General features: G+C 39.8%; 1 protein-coding gene across 10 annotated transcripts in view; it reads right to left on the bottom strand.

Annotated features, from left to right (window-relative positions):
* Positions 1 to 4,021: 4,021 nt before the first annotated feature.
* ARID1B (AT-rich interaction domain 1B) overlaps positions 4,022 to 19,525 on the bottom strand; it is a 363,660-nt gene continuing 348,156 nt past the window's right edge. For 5 of the 10 annotated variants that reach the window (XM_035108659.2, XM_035108664.2, XM_035108662.2 and 2 more), the window contains 6 exons: positions 19,114 to 19,264; positions 17,024 to 17,140; positions 13,736 to 13,832; positions 10,861 to 11,644; positions 9,609 to 9,739; positions 4,022 to 7,129 (listed from right to left, as the gene is read on the bottom strand). In XM_035108659.2, the coding sequence (XP_034964550.2) occupies positions 5,405 to 7,129; positions 9,609 to 9,739; positions 10,861 to 11,644; positions 13,736 to 13,832; positions 17,024 to 17,140; positions 19,114 to 19,264 (3,005 nt within the window). In that variant the 3' untranslated portion in view covers positions 4,022 to 5,404. The remainder of the gene's footprint in view (positions 7,130 to 9,608; positions 9,740 to 10,860; positions 11,645 to 13,735; positions 13,833 to 17,023; positions 17,141 to 19,113; positions 19,265 to 19,525) is intronic. The other 5 variants (XM_035108661.2, XM_035108665.2, XM_035108666.2 and 2 more) reach the window with 1 other exon arrangement.

The following is a 19,525-nucleotide window of genomic DNA, read 5'->3' as shown; positions in this document are numbered from 1 at the left end:
ATATTATTGTAAAGCATATAATGCTTAAATACTAAAGCAAGATTCAATGCCTATTCAGTGGGGCAGAGCAGCTCAACTCAGGGTCTGTACTGGAGCCAAAGTCATCATGTTGGTCAGCAAGTACTAAGGGAGCTAGCTCACATAGGGACTAGTAGAAATTGACTTTTAGGCTTTAGAAAACATACAATCCAATATATATCAAATTCAGTGCTTTTTAAGCTTTTTGGAAATGCAATCCAGAGATGAAATTTTGTCTCTAAGAAACCCAGCCAATGGGATTAATCCCTTATCTAAAAAGTGAAAATATATGGTTGCTGCAGAGTAAATATGGCAACACAGACAGGAATATTGCCTCAAAGATTCATAGAACACGAAGTTAAGTGTATATACACATAAAGAGGAACTCCTGGAGTTTCCCTATGATAGATTAAAATGATTTAACAGAATGAAAACTAACGATTGCACGGCCAATTATTAGGATAAATAAGCAATTTTACAGAAGTCTGAAAACTAAAGTACAAAAGAGCAAAGCAATGAATTACAGGATGGAGGATATCTTATATTAGGGAAGGGGTTAGACTAGATCAGGGGTAGCCATAATCTCTGACCATTAGCAATGGTGGCTGAGGCAGATGAGATAGGAGTCCGACGAGACTGGAAGGTGCTATTTTGGCTGTTCTGGGCTAGATGATCTATTGTGTCCATTATAGTGTAGCAGTACAACTCATCACCAAAGCTTATGGGAGTTCACCCATAGCTCCTTCCAACAAAGCAACAAAACTCTCAATTAAACAAAATATTCAGAATCTGCTAATATCTTGGAAAACAAAATGCAAACTTGAGAAATGACCAAGCTAAAGCAATTGAATAAGTATATTCTTCATAACGCTACTGACCAGCAACCCTCACCATTGGATCAGGCTAATTCATGTGGAGTATATCCATACCACAACCAGTTAACATTGGCGGTGGCATGGACAGCTCTAAACAACATGGTGAATGATATGACTAGAAACATTTTACATGTCAACTTTCCGTTTGGAGGTGATCTCATAAGAAAGTACTGGCACTCGGCCTCTATGTGGACTGATAGAACATACAGCCTGATCCTAAGACCAAAGTTCAAAAAGTAAAGCTTTGGTCATCTCTCCAGTTGTCTCCTGTACTAATCCCTCACCCACTTTCCTTCAATACAACATATTCTCAATCACTGCCATAGAATGCTCTATTTTTATTTGAAAAATGGATATAGGAAGAGAAGTGTGTTTGCTATTGAGAGACCCTGCTCTGTCAAAGCGGCAAAAAAGGGCTTCAGGGCACATCCCAAGAAGATTCAAGTGTTGTTGGTATTGGATTATTTCAGAGGTATCTCTCTGTTGTTTCTTTGTCGTCTTCCCTTTCTTCTTTGGGCACTTAAAAAGAAGGACACATGCATAGAGAGGTAGATTCCTTTGCTCTTAACACATGAAAATCAAATGTTATAAAGAGAATGTAAGCAGATTACAATAGCAGCAGATTACAATAGCAGCAAATGAAAATCACTTTCACCTCCAAACTTCCTGCTGGTCACTGATGTCTTGGTGTGCAAAAATATCTTATCTGTGAATGAGTAGGAAACGATCTGGCTGAAAGCCAACACAACTATTGTACAGTTAAACAGTGAATTTGCTTGTGTATCAATTCCTTCATATCTTGTTTGTTCTGAAGGGATGCTCCTTTTCTTAAAAGAATTAACTTCCCGATCGTAACACATATTAAGAAACACTTACCTTAGTTTTTAACAATTTATATGGCAGCCCTATAGAGCATTTTAGATCATATACACAAACTTGCTCAGATGAGCTGAAAGAGCAATTAATAAGCAGAAACCATCCTATAATTATTCTTTCCAACCCACTGCTGGTGATATGGAAGACTTTCCCAACTGGGCTCTCCAAATGTTTTGGACTACAACTCCCATCAGCCCAAGCTAGCATGGTCAATGGTCAGGGGCAGTGGGAGTTGTCCAATACTTCTCCAGGGCACCAAGTTGGGGAAGGCAAGCTTACACAACACGTTTAGTTGATTACAGCATCCCCCCCCCCCAAAGCCCCTTTATTTAGAGCACACACTGCAGAGTGTTTTTCTTTCCAGTTGGTGCCATTTCACAATTTCAGATGGCTAATCTGTTAAAACCATTTTGACCACAATGATAGAGTAGTGGAGCAGGTCAAGTCTACTCCATGGACCAGCAACCCTGATGAAATCGATATGGTTCTTTCTTCATAGATAGCACCATTCAAATATTTTTAGCCATGCTTAAATGGCGCATTGAGGTGTTTTTTTTAACCTCAGTCATATCTTAACTAATCAGTGCAGTACAAAAAGACATAACAAAGACAGAAAGAGTGGAGGTCAAGTATGGGTTCTGAAAACAGGCTGAAGCCATGTAAAACTTCTTTGTATAACCTAGCTAAGAAGTTAGAAGAGCCTTAGCTAGAGCTTCCCACCACTGAGTGGTTTTTAAAAATAGCTCCCTAAATCTGCTTCTTTTCATGATGTGCAGTTACAAGTGGGCTATAATTTAACATATATTTCAGAATGCATTGTTATGCAAGAGACAAAGAGGAGAGATTGTTACTATGGGCGATATAAGAGTGAATAGATTACAGCAGAAGAAGGAAAAATTACTTTTTGTGACACAAGGGAGTCACGTTTCAAACCTGGATGATAATAGTATGTACTTTGCCTGTCCATTAAATTATCTTCTTTATTAATGTGTTAGAGCAAGTTATACGAACAAGATTATCAGGATACCTTCTGGGATAACATATTTTCCAGGAGTCCCATAGTGACTAAAAATGAAGAAAAAATTGAGAAATATGCAGGAGCTCCTAACCAAGTCAGCATTTAAGATGAAACAGCAATCAGAGTGTCTTTGTATAGGAAAGGAGTGATTATTGAGATATGCCCCTTAAGGCCCTGTTCTGTAAGACCCCTTAACACTTCTGGTGAGAGTTCCGAGCAGCAATTCATTCTTTGCCAAAGCAATGTGAAAGTCACTTCTCTGTTGCTACAACTCTGGAAAGAGATGAAGAACCACCAATGATTTACTTCCTTCCCAGATGAATGCCATTGTTACAAAGGGTGATGTTAGTGTGGGAGGGAACTATGCCATTGGCTCTGCCACCAATGGTTTCTGAACTGCTTCCCATAAAATAATCTGAAGTCATTTAACAATAAAAGCATTAACATTAAGACATATATAAAACAAATTCAGGTTCAATACAGATACAAAATGGGACAAAAATCTTCACTCAGAATTTGTTGTGGGAAAAGGAAGGTCTTCAATAGGTGCCTGCCAAATTTGAGGGAATTCCAAAGGGTAAGTGCCTCCTTGCTGAAGGCATGATTCCGACATCATACAGAATGGACCTCCTGATGAGATGGCATCTGTATTCATCCAATGTTTCTGGAGCAGTAGGGGAAGAATATATTGCAAAGTGGATCTTTTGCTGCTGCCTCATTCATTTCCATGAGGGGACCAAATTTGTACATTCAAATCTGCTTCCTCCATTAGTATCAGATGGCAGTTGTTGTGAGTGAATTATTATTTAAGCTCCTCTGACCAAATAAACAAACAACAACAACACTGGATCAAGCTTCTGGATGTCTATAAAGGGTATGATCAGCGTATGAGCTGGCTCTTTCCTACTAATTACTGCCAGATATAAATATATTTTAACAATGGTTATTTTATTCAAACACTTACTTCCACCCTTGAATGTAGCATCCTTTATGGACGTACAGTGGAAATGATCAGCAGGTAATTCTCATTTGCTTTTTGTAAGTCAAAAAATTCCACCATTTTGGTCTGTTTTTTGCAAATACTGACTAGCAGCCATTATTTCTGTGCTTGTTGCAACATCAGATGAAAAGACTTCATGCTCAACCATCACGGCTAAGAGGAAAATAGTAAGCTTCCCTCTTACTAACTGAACTGGTTTGACCTTATGGTGAAATGAGAACATTATTCAAGAACACCCATCACAGTGCTTAACAAGATTTAATGTACATTTATTCTTAACATGTGGAACATATAAAGATTTTATACTGAATAAATGATATTCATTAAGCCAGAGGAAAAGGAGGAATTTACATCAAGTTTTTTTGTCTTTTTTTAAACTACATTATTTTGAAATACAAATGCGGATTCTTCTCACTGAAAAATCTTTGAAGTTGTGTTTCTTCCTTTTTTCCTGTATAAGTATTATTTTTCCTGTAGACTGGTAACCAATTTCTTAAATCAATCCATAAGTAACCATTTCCACATCTTGATTTATAAAGCAAGTTGTGAGCAACTGCTCTCCCGAAATAGAGCATGACTTTATACATACAGAAACTTGTACATTACCCTCGTGGTGGTGTTTTCCTGTTACTGTTTTTTAGAGACATGGCCCGAACAAAATAATAATAATAATAATTATAATAATAATAATAAAATTAAGTCTACCATCACTTTGTAGTTACCACATCATGAAAAAAAAATCCTTGTACGTATTTTAAAAAAGAGAGATGAGGGTATGTTTAATGTACAACTTCTATATACATCACGGCCCATAGGCAATAAAAAAATATTTAAAATGATTAAAAGGAATTGTGAAGAACTGTCACTGTGGAAGGTCAAACAATAGATACTGATGTGACAGTTCTGGTGAGGAAGCAATTTATGTTGATCGTCTTCAGGTTTGTGTTTTAACTTTCCTAAAGAATTTGTTTTGCTCCTAGCCTAATGTAACCATTCTCCTGCAGAGAAACCAAGATAATTTCATATGCAGACTACGGACCGACCCCCTTCCTTGATCTGCTACACCTACATCACTAACTTTCTTCTATTGCACAGAGTGCTTTGGGCAATGGCATAAAGGGTGGTTGGGTTTTCTTTCATTCTTCAAAAATAAAACACACAGTAACTTAATATATTTCCCCCACTTTTGCGCTTCAGAGTTGTGAGCCTCCCTCCCCCCGCCTCTCAAAAAATGTTTTGCAACATTTTAACCCTCAGTATCCCAAGTTTGCTTCCCCTCCCAAAAAATATGTGATACAAACATGCAAAAAAATAAAAAATATTTTTTTTTGAAAAGGATATCTATGGAAAAGAAGTGTGACCTTTGAATGTACTAGACAGACTTTGGTTAAAAAAATAAAATAAAAAGATGTACTTATACACATAGACAGCAAATATTAATTCCATAACTGTTCAAATTAATTTTTTTTTAATTCCCAATTGGTAAATAGTGAATGGGGCAGAGGAGCAAAGATTCTTTTTTTCCTTCTTCCTACACTGGATAAACAAGTACAGAAAACAGCCAGTTATATGTGACCCTCTAATCTCCACTCACACATGCTTGGCTTCTCACTTATGTCATAACTGCCCAATCTGAAAAAGTACATCACAGATGACAGATGCAACCAGAGAGTTCAGGACAGCAGATATTGAGATATCCAGCAAACGTCCTTCGTGCAAAAGGAACTCTGAGCGATTCTCCTCCACCCGGGCCATGGCCAGCAAAGCCTTGGCTGCCCTGCACATCATGTCTACGCTAGGTGGCTCCAGAGGCGGGGGCTGCATGTGCATGAGGTTATGCTGGCTCTGCTGGTACTGGGCCATAGTGACCCCATCCTCAAGGAAGCTTATCAAGTTTCCGATGCTTCCCTTCTGCACAGCAATCGCCCTTGCTGCTAATGTGTCCCCCTGGGCAAGGTTCGATAAGAGTGCCATGGACATTTCTCGGCAGACTGGATTTTTGCGGTCCCCAACGTACCTAACTAAAGTAGCATAGAGTTTCTCCTGACGACTGAATGGGGGAGTGGCCAAGATAAGGTCCACATTATTGTCTTGGATACTGAGTTTACACAGGGTTTCCAGTACAAGTCTCTGAGGCGACAGGACTGAGTTGGGCCCCACAGTTGGAAAAGGATCCTGTGCCTCTGCAGATGGGCACACCATCCAGTGCAGTAAGCCATCCAAAATTGGCAAACAGATGCTTTCTGTGTAAGCAGATAAGTCTAGCTGCCCAGAAATGTTGGCTAATGTGACCAATGTATTATCCCTCAAGACCTCAAGACAGTCCCACCACCACTCATCCTTGCTGCAGGCCACCCCTTTGTCCGCCTCTTCCTCTTTTTCATATGTCTGTGGTGCACGCTTTCTTTCTGGGTGTTCATGATGGAGAAGTATCAACTTTCCTAAGATCAGCACCAAGCCCGGATGTTTTGACATTTCAGCATCATTGCCAGGCACAAAAGACAAGCTGCGGACAATGTTTGACACACAGATGCAACGTTTGGCCAAAGAGTCCTGCCAGTGAGTTATGGTGCATAGAGGAGTCTCATCTCGACTCCGTGGCTCATCCTCTAGCAACTTGATATTCCGATGACTTTTGGCTTGGTGGATCCCAAATGGAAATTTACTGCTATCTGTCTGAGAACTAGAGTCTGAGTCTTCAGACAGTGCTCCTGGGCGAGCTGACAAGACATCGTCAATGGTGGCTGATATGCTTTTGTCTTGCTGTTCCTCAGGTTCTCTTTTCCCCTCCACAATCTTCTTTTTACTTGAAGAGTTGGATGGAAGAGGCGGCTTCCTGCGAGGAGGAATCTCCATCTTACTCTCAAAGTGGGTCTGGATGTGTTCAGTTGTATCACCCCCACCCAGCTGCCAGTGGAGAAGTCCACTGTTGAATTCCTGAACACGCCCCAGCTGGTCAGATCGGTCAACAACAAATAAGTTGTTTTTCTTTACAATTTTTATTGGCAGCTTGTCAAACTTACTGGCTTGTTTTGGCCTCTCACTTGGATCAGCAATGGCACCAGGGGGGACAAGAACAGTGCTCTTCTCTTCTCCAGGGTTCTCATTTTCCTCTTCTTCCTCTTCCTCATCCTCAAATTCACCAAAATAATCAATACATTCATCATTGTTTTCTTCTTTGCTGGCTTCCTGCATTGCAGACTGGGCATCCTCTTTCTGGGCTGAATTATGATCAAGTATTTTTGGTCCTGGATGTCCGACTTCATATTCCATGAGGATTCCAAATATATCTATCAGGCATTTTCTAAAGTATTCCACCAAAAGCTCAAGAAAGCCAGATAACTGAACAAACAAAAAATAACATAAGAATGTTAAGAGGAACATTTCAGGGAACATGGAATTGTGTTGGCAGCAGTAGGCATACTTTCAGAAAGATATTAATTTACTCTTCATTTTAGACATAAAACAAACCTTGTTGGGGCGTTCTCTAAATGTAGGCATTTAGTGATCTGGGAATACTAAAAAGATTTAATGGAGTAATAAAAATATAAAGTATTCATAACCCTTGTAGTTCTCACATTATAAAGGAAATCCCCAAACTGTCGGTGTATTTAATATTTAATTTAATATTAAAATTTATTTTATTTTTTATTTTATTTTATCCCACAATTGAACTTTTCCCCCACCAGGGGATCTTACAAAACAGTCACAATTATTAAAACACACACACACAGGCACACGAACTGAGTCTTCCTCTGGAATAAAGAGTCTTCCCTCTGCCCTCAGAGGAACAGAACCTATAGATACAACTCCACTTACGCTGTGTCCTTGTAATGTTTTCTTAGTGGAATGGGGCTAAATACAGGGGTACAAGGAAAGCACATTTGAAGTCAGAGTGAGTGAGGTCACTTTGCCATGGCCATTTGCTTCTTAAAATTCATTAATTTCTATTTTGCTGACATTATTGCAAAGACACATTCTATACCACATGCATTTATTGAAACCACATGCATTTATTGAAATTTATCCACACACCAACCATGTGAAGGAACTTAGACGGAGAAATAGATGCTGAATATGGATTTGAGCTGGCTCATAATCCCAATTTTCCAGCTCATAAATGTTGGTAGTAGCCCGTCAACATACATATCTATAATGTGACTTACGGCACTTCAGTGCTCTAAAAGCAAAAAAAGTAAAAACAATTCTTTTCTAATTTACAAAAGCTTTCCTGTCTGGTGTCCTGGAAATGATGACTACTCATTTCAGGTGATCAAGCAAGTGGCTATTTACAAACCTGTTCATTGTTCCATATTGCATGAAATGATGCACTCATAACTACTTGTGAATAAAGAACCAAGCCAGAATAATTGCCACACTTACAATTCTCACCCTGCAAGGAATCTAACAGCAGTGGCAGATCACAAAAGGGTTTTCATACTGCTTCTTAATCCCTATAGTGCATGTCTTTTGCATCAAAGAAATCAGTCTTCTCTAGTGATATCTTGTGATATTTAGTAGAAATTTTTTTTAGTAGAATTTGTAGAAATTTACTTTCACTTGAAATATAACATCGATTTGCAAAAAGAAGGTGGGTGCAAGAGGCTTGGTTCTGGAAGAAATGAAGTCTCTTGAAAGTGTGGCCCCACAAAAAGTGACCTGTCATGTCATATGCAAATAATTATTTAAATCTTTTTTCATCTCCCATCCCCCACACCTTTCCTAATTCTGTGACGCACTTTAGTCTTCAAGTTAAGGAAGAGCTGGCAATATATTAGTAGTAGCCAAGATAGTTTTCATGTCCGTGATAAGCTCTTGAAGGCTTTTATTTACCAACGGATGTGCTCCATCCAAGGCCAACTTGAGTTCTTCCTGCTGTTAGTGAAAGCTATATGCAACATAAATGTTCAACTAGGAAAAAATATTGGCTTGGATTCAAAGATGCTCTTGTACAAAGCACTTTTTTCTGATTCCCCCATCCAAGTGCAGCTTCCTGTACCCTGTTCTGTTTGAGAGGGCCCCTTGATTCTCAACAGTGTCTTTTAGTTGAGGAGCTGAGGGAAAGAGGGAACTGGAAAACCCTGCTGCGAGAAGGGGTCTGTTCTCACATCTTAGGAACCAAGCCGCTGTAAGAGAGCTTTGATAAAAAATTACTGATTTAATTTTAAAGGGTCAGTCTTTGGGGCCTTGACTACGGCATTTGAGTGGTGTTTTCAGTGGAGATTCTATGTTTCAGCCTCACTTTGTATTTATTAAATGGCAGGTAATAATTCAACATTTTGTTAAGCTTTAGAGGATGGGGTAAAATCACTTTAAAGTTATGGTGCTGCTAATGATGTGACTTATGTATTTTATGTGAATTGCTAATCTTGTACAGAAAAGCATACCATTGAACTCCATGGGGATCAGCCTTATATCAGGTGAGACCACTGGTCCATCTAGCCCAGCTATTGCCTACACTGAGTGGCAGCATCTCTCCCAGGGTTTCATATGGGAATACTCCCTGTCCAACATGGAAAAGCTTTCTTCTGCAGAAAGCTACGGCCTTCTGCAGAAAAAACATATACTCTACCACTGAGCTATGGCCCACCATGAATTGCTAATGCTCTTTCTTATTATGCAACATGTTTTGTACTGCCTTATTTTGTTGTCAACTGCCCTATGACCATTTTAGATGAAGGGAAATATCTATCTACCGTATCTATCTATCTATCTATCTATCTATCTATCTATCTATCTATCTATCTATCTATCTATCATCATCTAATGTGGCATTAGGAGGTTTCAGATTAACAGACTTCCAAAGAAATATCAAACCTACCTGAGAGAGATTGAAAGTAGCAACAGTACTGTCATCATACAGAAGGATATTAATAGTATCTAAAGCCCAAGTACTTTCAGCAAGAAGGCCTGATTTAAGTGACATCATCACCCTCCAAGCCTCAGGAGTCACTGGAAAATAAGAACACAAAGCATTAATAAGCATTCTGTCTAAAGGAGATCCGAGGCTAGATTTCAAATGACATGGATTTTAAATCAGTGAGAAGAAGGAATGCTTTTATTCCAGACTATGATATGAATAGTCACAGTTCCCTTGTTAGGTTCAGGAATGGCAACTCTCATATCCAGAATTCACTAGCATGCCTTCCACTGGACACAACACTGAATTATATTAAATACAACAGGAAAAACTGCCTATTTAAGATGAAAAAAACCATGTTGCTATTTTGAGAACTGGCTGAATAAAACAGCACAGAAGGTTAATCTATGGCTAACAAACATAGTCGTTAGCTATCATGCTCCGTTACGTGAATTAAATAGATGATCCACTCTTAAGCATTAGGAGTTGAGAGGAACAAAATATGTTTGATTAATAAGGCTTTTGGCTATCCTTTGTTTCAAGCTAACTAAGGAATGTACACAAGGCTGTGTGTTGGTGTCCACTTCAGGGTGCACTTTTGAAGAACTGTTAGGATTTGAGGAAAATAAGATTTAATCTTGCAGTTCTCAGACCCAGCTTGGATTTTTTGAGTGCTCTACAGATACTTCTTTTTCTGCATAATCATGTTATCTTCTAAGCCCTCATAATGTCTACTCAAAATGCACGCTTGTAAGTAAGCAAAGTATATTTTGGTTATCCAAAGTATACTTTGAATTTCCTCTTGGGGAAGAGGGAGTGAAAAATGGCCATAGAAGTAACCAAATGATCCAGAAGTAACCAAAACGGTGTCCCCTTCATTAGTTGTTGGATTCTAGCTCCCCTGAGCCACAATGAAACCACATAAATCCTGCTTATTTCAGGAAGAAACCAAATGTCAAAAACAGCAGGAGGACAGCACCTAATATGAAAACTTTAATAAAATACAGAGTTACAGTAACTTCTTGCCTAAGTAAGCAGTGCCCTTCTTCATATAAGTAGATTAAGTGGTGGGATGAAAATGGTCACTCCTGCTATGAAACTCTGGCCATGGTTGCAATTTAGCAAAGGTAATTTCTCAACGTAAGTTTACAAAACTGCAGCCTTTAAAATATTGTAATTAAAAAGAGACTCCTTTTCATTGTCTAGCCCTTACCTATATCTTTTGAGGTAATCTTTCGTCTTGGTTTCAAGACCGGCTGGGATGCTTCTACAGAGCCTGGAGGAAACGTTATTTCCCTCCTAATTGGTGGTGGCTGGGTTGGAGGACCTGCAACCTGCGAGACTGGAACAGTGGGCATAACTTTCGGCATCTTCATGGAGGGCAGGAAAGGGGATTTACTTGGAGACATACGGTTTTCATGGGAGCGTGGGAAAGATGCAGGACTAGGCGCTCGAGAGATGTGGTTTGGCATCGACGGCGTCGTCTGGTAAGATGACTGAGGAGGTCGAGTGATAGGCTGCATGGAGGCAGAGGATGACATGTAAGAAGGCTGACGTTGGTTGACATGAGGCCACTGGCTTTCATGGTTTATCCTCTGGTCAGGGACCATCATATCTTCAGTGCGGTTCATCCCTGGATAAGGTGGGGCCTGTGCAGGGCCTCCAGGGCCTTGCCTATTTTGATATGGGTAAGACATATCATTTCTTGTGGGCCACATGTTCTGTTGGGGGCCTTCACTGGAGGCTGATGACTGCATAGGACCACCAATCATCTGAGGAGGTATTCCATGTTGCTGCATTTGTCCCGGTGCCTGCATTCTCTCTCGGCTATAAGGATATGGATACTGTGCCTGTATGGGCCTTCGGTCTGGTCCAGAGTAAGCACTGTACTGGTTAAACATATCCTGCTGCTGGCCACTATACTGCATATTAAACATATCTCCTTCATGGCGTTTTGCTGGGGGCCCATACATTCCGTCCATATGCCGTTTGTAGTTCTGAAAAGGAGTAACAACATGAATAAGCTTTAAAATACAATGAAAATATTAGGAATAGGAATATTCATATTGCACAGTCAACCGATGAGATTTGCTACCACAAGACATAATAATGGCTACCAACATGGTTCTTTTAAAAGGGGTTAGCCAGATTCAGGGAGGATAAGGCTATCAAAGGCTACCAAGTCCTGAAGACTATGTATTATCTCCAGCATGCCCCTGAGTACCAATTTTTTGGGGATTATGAATGGAATAGCGCTATTGCACTCATGTCCTGTGTGTGAGCTTCCCATAAGCATCTCTTTGAGCAGTGTGAGAACAAATTGCTGGACCTTTGGTCTGAACCAGCAGGGCTCTTATTAATTTCTTATGGCAGAAGCATTTGAGGCTACATAATACAGATTTTGGTAAAAAATATAACATACTTTGATTAGTGTTTTGATTAACATATAATGCCTTTTTAATTATTTCAGTAAAGAAATATGAATTGGAAGAAAATCCATCTTTCAGCTCTGGTGTACAACAAGTAGAAAAAATGATTATTTTAGTGGCAAACAAAAAATGCTTGAAGATGATATATGAGACAGCCCTTTCATTTCGGAGGTAGTTCTGATGTGTTTACGTTTAAAAGATAGTTAGCCTAAGGCTAATACGTCTCATGTTAGTTCTCATTCCAGTGAAGCGTGGTAAAAAAAAAATGGTTATTTTTTTACATATCCAAGTTTGAAAAAAATAATGTTTCTTTATTAGTAAGGTCATTTTTAAGGCTCTTGTTTAAGATACATAAAACTGATAAAGTTTCTATAATTTTGAAGCTCACTATAACTTTCTTTTCAGAAAATGAGAATTCCTCTGACATATTTTAAAAACACAATAGAGCATATAAAATGGTATGAATGTATCACATGAGTAAAAGCACCTGGGATGCAAGATGTCTTCAACCAACACTAAAATAAAACAGAGAGAACTTTCCCCACATGCTTTTAGAATGTCAGAGGTCCTCTTGAAGGTGCTACCACCACCAGATGTCCAGGGGAAGGTGGTTAGAACCATCCCGATTTTCCCATATAGGAAAACAGCAGACTAAGCTTTTTAGGTGACTTTTGCCTCTAAGTGAAGGGAGTAATTGGATGCTCTGTGTTGTGTTGGCTATGGGTTGTATCGAGCACAGTCTAACTTTCCCTTCCTCTCGTCCCCCTGCAGCCCCCAGACACCCCCTAAAACTGCCCCAGAGACAAAAGAGTATCATCTGTGTACAAGACAAAAGAATCAGCAGGACTTAAGAATCCATTTCTTTCTCTCTCTCTCTCTCTCTCTCTCTCTCTCTCTCTCTCTCTCTCTGTGTGTGTGTGTGTGTGTGTGTGTGTGAGAGAGAGAGAGAGAGAGAGAGAGAGAGAGAGAGAGAGAGAGAGGTTGGTTGGCTTGGCTGCTGGGGCCCTGGATAAAGGAATGCTTCAGTTGCAGTTCCCACTAGAAAGCTGCTTTGAGAGTTTTACTGTGGGAAATGGGATATAAACTATCCAACAAATAACTTGGAACTTGGCTGTTGTGTGGCAATGGCAGCCTCAGCTATTACTTTTCTGCCCTATCTTTTGGATAGTCTTAAGACAAACAACTTTGCAGTTTGTAAATATTCACTTGGTCCCTTCATTCTCTTGCTAGCCTACATGTTTCAACAGAGAGGTGGGGTTTTTCTTCTTGCCTCCTTTCCCAATGGATTTAGCTATCTGAAGTGCATGAAGATAACACCCATTAATTGTATACATAGAAACAGCCCTCCTCCCCTTACCAACATTACTGGGGATATGTCCTTTGTCTTTGTACATTGTCTATGCACTGGCATCAAATCTCCCTCAGTAAAAAACAACAACAAACCCATCCTGTCCTGTGTGTTACTGAATCAGCTATTCACAACTATGAAACATTCCATACAAAAGGATCCACACACATGCAGTCATAGGCCTGGCAATGTCTTTTCTGTCTATCAGTGGAATTCATCCTAGTGTTGCATTCTGTTTTTCAATGTCCGTATGCATGGATTTCTAGAATGAACTTTGGCTGGGAGAGAAAATGACAACCACCAATGTTTACCTGCTGTTGTGGAAACATTCCAGGCTGGTGTCCTCCATAGGGTGGCTGTCCTGAAGGAGGTACTTGCACTGGATATTGCGGCCCATATTGTTCATGCCTGCAATGAGGAATGTGAGCTACTAATTAGTACTGACAATTTCCCAATTATAAACGGAGAGCTGTTTATAAGAAGTCCTGAAGCTCTCCACAGAACCTCCCTTCTGTTCCACCATACCGCCTGTCAACAACAAAATGTTATTTGTTAAAACAGAAGTTTTGTTCATTTGGAGGGGGGTGCTTGGGCTGCAGCTCAGTTTGGTTCAGTGGCACTATATCAATTTATTTCAGTCTTTTAAAAAATGTAGAACTAGTTGTGTAGGTTTGGATCTGAGAATTGAACATACCTACTGCTGCAGGTAGGAGGCAACATATGACATGGATGTATGCCTGATTCACAGGTTTTCTGCTTTTCTTTAATCTCTTATGAGAGATGGAAATACTGTAGCAACTGAGTGAATTACTGGTATCCCAGGATCATGTGCAACTTCCTGATTAGAGTGCTGGGGACATATAATTCCAATATCCAAGCTTCCACCTCACCTCACTTGCAAATATCTGAGAGAGCTGAAAGCTTTGAAGTCAAAATTATGTGCCCATCCTACAGTGGAAACAAATCCAACTGAGAGGTTGAAGTTGATTCTGCATTTGAGTCACTCAGTGATGATGAAATCTATGGTTAGCCAATAGTGTTAGAATATTACACTTTTATAAAATTATTTATGTAAACAGGAGAAATATTTTATTCAGAGGTTTAAGGCAAATTTATAATTGAACTGGAATATATAAAGTTAAACCAATTTTCTTTGAAAGTGAAATTAAACTTGGCAAAAGTCCTCCTTGTTGCACAGGAAGATTGGGGAGTGTGTAAGCCTTATGCTTTGCTTGAGCTTCATGAGGTTCATCAATTTAGCACTAAATTATAGTTTAGTACAGGAGTAGCCAGCATGATGTCCCCCAGATGTTATGGATTACAACTCCCATCATCCCTGATCATTGGCTATGCTTGCTGAGGCTGGTGGGAGTTGAACTACCCTGGGTTAAGAGTTACATGTGAAGGCATGCATTGTGAGAACTTCATGTAAGCAGCTTGATTATGTTTATTACATATTATGTTGAGAACTCAAGAGCTTTAGGCACACTTTGGAACTTACCTGTGTAACTTGGTAACAGTGCAGAGTACTGTATCTAATTTTGATGGGAGACCCCCAACTGGATATAACATAATTTACTATAATATAACATCCAAACCATCTCGTCTCAAATTAAAAGCACGACCTTAAGACTCATTTATCCAGCAAATAAACATCTAGGATTGCTCTTGCAATTGGTCAGTTAGTGCAACGATGCCATGGATCCCCTGTGCCCTTCCCAAATCTGCTCCAGAGAATTGGAAGAACCCAAAAAAAAGATTTAGGGTGTGTGTGGGAAGCAGGGCAGTAAGTCTTTGAATTAATGGAAACACATCATGGGATACTTCCCAGGGCACCCTGCCTGTGGAATACCTTTTCTAGGAACAGCTCACATGGCACCAAATTTGATGTCCATCCCATGCCAGGTGACAACTTGTTATTTTGCTATTTAAAATTTGTAAATTGTCCTGGAAATGTATCACTATAAACAAACAATAAGGTACAGAGCCACTTACACCGGCATAACCATACAGACACAAATCTGAGAGTGGAATAGGCAATAGTTAACAACTAGAATATTAATACTCAGGACAGAAGAAAAATAAGCTTCTTTACCTGATTCACCAAGGAATGCCTCCTTGGCAAGGCTGGAATAAGCCATCTTGTGTTCTCTTACTAGGACATATTTCTTTTATGTTCAAAGTATACTATGGTAGTGTGTGTAGCTCTGTGCTCTGCATGCAAGCAGCTTCACTCTCATCTATAAAAGATCTCTGCCCGAAAGGCACTCAGTCTGCGCTGACAGCACCGGGCTACCCCTGTCCCTTCCTTCAAATCCCTTCTCAAACCTCAGTCCTCACTCCCAACCTTTAAGAACATGGAACTGCATATGCTAGCATTATTTCCTCCCTCCCTTTGTCTTTCCTCCCTCCCCTATATTGTCTTCCCTTCCATTGTCTATCTTAAGCTCCTTGAAGGTAGGGGTTTGCCTATTTTGCTCATGTAACTGTAAGGTGCCATGTATGGTGATGACACTGGATGTATGTATAATGTCATAGTCATAGAAGATTCACTGGCTATCTAAATATATGATGGTTTTTTATATCTCTGCAGCACTTCTTAAATGTTCTCAGTGAGTTACAGTTGTAAAATTTGATTTTAAAAATGTCTGACAGAATGAGGTTTAAGGGAAAAGTCAAAGGTCTAGAGAACAGACTCAGTTCATGTTGATGTCTGCAAGTGAGAGAAGTCTGTGCATATACGGTATATGCCGCAATTCTAGCTCCTAAAGCAGCGGTTCCCAAACTAAGGCCCAGGGGCCGGATGCGGCCCAATCACCTCCTAAATCCGGCCCTCGGACAGTCCGGGAATTAGCATGTTTTTACATGAGAAGAATGTGTCCTTTTATTTAAAATGCATCTCTGGGTTATTTGTGGGGCCTGCCTGGTGTTTTTACATGCGTAGAATGTCATTTTATTTAAAATGCATCTCTGGGTTATTTGTGGGGCATAGGAATTTGTTCATATTTTGTTTCAAAATATAGTCTGGCTCCCCACAAGGTCTGAGGGACAGTGGGCCGACCCCCTGCTGAAAAAGTTTGCTGACCCCTGTCCTAGAGGGTTCCACTTAAAAACATAAGCCATATTTCAAGGAATCTCAATTAATTTGTTTACAAAATGTCGCAACCAAAGAAAGACATGGGAGCTTCAACATTTAATGACTAAATTTAAAGTAAAAGGTTGATAACAGTACTTCATATGTATATAGGAGCAAAATAACAGTTTTATTTTGATTTATGGAAGTAAAAGGGCTTTTGCAATCCCATGTTCTCTAGAAGTTCAAAATGAACATACTATTATAATCCAAAACTGAAATAATGAAAAGCCAGATGTCAAGCTCCTGTAAGTTCTGGAAACACTCCATATCAACATGGGTGCTGAGCCTCTGCTGCTGTTCTCAAAGGAGTCGATGATGCCAGGGAACGGCAGAAGTCCCATTGAAAGAAAAGAGGCTACACAGTGACAATGCTTGGTAAACTGCACCTTCTGCCCAGTGGCTCTTAAGATTTAAAATTATCTGGTTAACACAGGCATTTGAAACAAATTAAATTGTTGTTCACCTTTGCTGCCCAGGGTAACGGTTAGGAGAGTACATGCTTGGGTCACTGTTTGAAGGCACCATGTTGCTTTGACCAGGTGCTCCCATACTGCCTTCAGGACCCAGCCCATGATCCGACCTAAAAATGACAAAGGAAACCTCATGCTGTAAAAAGCACTTATTCTCTCAATTTGCTAAAAAAATAATTAAAAAATTAAGGCCTAGCCGGTTTTGGCTCCAGACCTCTCAGGGACTCAAAGTGTCATTGAGACCACTGCAGTTTATCTCTTCAAGGAATAAATTTATGGCACCTATTTTATGCTGCTCTTGATTGTGAAATTCAGCCTACTGAAACCTGAAACATGGAAACAGCTACATATAACTGGGAGGGGGGAGGGACAAATGACATGCCACTTACAGTTCTGTGACTTCTATTCCTAGCAGTAAAAAATAAATAAATCACAAAACAACTTAGTTTGACAAAATTCAAGATGTTTTGAAATTAGCTTAATTTTAGTTTGGCCATCGGACACTGGATGTTTTGAGAATATTTGGTAGAGATTATTTCTAATAATTTAGAGTTTCATGTTGCAGATTCACATTTTTGAAAAAAATTGTGTGTGTGTATATATATATGTAGAGAGAGAGAGGGGCAAATTTGTTATTTACCGGTAGCTCTTTAGTGAAGTTGTAGAACAAAACATTTCTAACCAGTAAAATGTATTTTCCTCTGCACTGATCCTTTCTGCTGATACCCAGTGCTTATAATAGAATCATAGATCTGTAGAATTGGGAGGGACCCTGAGGGTCATCTAATCCAACTCCATGCAATGAAGGAATCTCCACTAATAGTCTGTATTAATATAATTTAGAAAGAATGCATTCTAGCTACTGAACCAATGGCAATGGGATTATAGTTATGACCATATCACAGGAGCAGTGCCTCTCAAAGACAGAGGCAGGAAGCTAAATTACTGGGACATGGAGCAAAACATAGTCTGCATACTTTGTTTTTATTGAAAAGAAGAAAAAGGTGCTTTTTTGTTTTACTAGTGCTGTGCCAAATGCACCGATATTCACTGCAAATGTCACTATTTTGAAGAGAGAGAAAAAAGGTTTGCAAAACCCCCTGTACCTTCCATTCTTTCATGCATTTTGCCATATTTGTATCCAACCATTGTTCCCCTTCTCAAACTATTTGAGTGCAATTATTATTATTATTATTATTATTATTATTATTATTATTATTATTATACCTAAAAAGACTTCTGTGCTTGATCCCAAGCAATCACCAACATATAGACAATCAGACCTGGCTACATGGTGATATCACTTAGGGCAAATAAAGCTCTGCCACTGACCTGACTCTAAATAGCTGGAGGGGAAAGCAGAAGTAACCATGCTCACACACTCTGTCTTGCTCTGCTGTTCATTTCACTGGCTGCCAAGGTAAGACTTTTATTCCATGTAATTGTGCTTGTTGGGTCAGAATGTAGATGAGGATATGTATCCTACTGAAAGTAGTGCTGTGTACATGGCAGAGATCAAAGTTTGTACACAGGATTACTTTCAATGGGACATGCCCCATTTGTCAACTGTGCTGTGGCAATGGGGCCCTGCTCCCTCTTTCTGACACCCACCTCCTCATGAACATTTTTACATCCTTTTGCAAAGGAGTCTGCAAAATCACCCAAAAGAGTGGAGTGCTGTTTGCCAGGGCTAAAATGTTCACTAAGAGCAAACACACTTCAGCTCAGTCATGATGACGCCCCTCCAAATAAGAATTCAAATATACCCAACAACATACCTAAATTTCTTTATGCAGCTACACCCCTCACTTTCTGATTCCTTGTGTGTGGGGGAGGGGGGACAGACTCAGTTTTTACTAATGATTTTACTCTAATTTATTCAGGAGATTGCTACATCACAGATGGGGAGCCTGTGGCCCTGTAAAAGATTTTTAGGCTGCAACTGGCTATAGTCCAACATTACCTGGAGGGCCATGGGTTTCCCATCCCTGGCCTGGATGGTGTGAAGTCGTCAGTATAGAATGCCATTGTAAGGGAGGAGAAAAATACAGGTACTTGTTTTAAAAATGACAGAGTCACTCACCTCCGGTCATAACCACTTCCATAGGCAAACTGCTGGCGCTGGCCCATGCCCATATTGGACATTGCCCCTGAGGGAGTCTGGTTGTACATTTCCTGCATTCCACTGTTGGGCATCTGTCCAGGGGTCATGAAGGGTTCACCGTTTCCAGGCACTGCAAGCAGAGAAAAAAACAGGTGCGCACATACATTAATTGGCGCTTACTCCCAGATAGCTGTGCATAGGACTGTAGCCTAGCAGTTCGTTTTAAAAATTTGCTGACAATCTTTTGCCCTTTTACAGAAATATCCCTCTGTACAAACCACACCAAACCCTGAAAGAGGCACCTATAGCTTATGAAATATAATAAAAAGCAGAGAACAGTGAGAACACTATCATACAGGGTTTTCCCCTCCACCTCTCTGGGATGCAAAGG

Source organism: Zootoca vivipara, chromosome 3 (genome assembly GCF_963506605.1).
Source record: "Zootoca vivipara chromosome 3, rZooViv1.1, whole genome shotgun sequence".
In the NCBI taxonomy this organism is placed as follows: Eukaryota; Metazoa; Chordata; class Lepidosauria; order Squamata; family Lacertidae; genus Zootoca; species Zootoca vivipara.
Note: the sequence above shows the minus strand (reverse complement) of the source record. Positions and strands in the feature narration are given on the sequence as shown.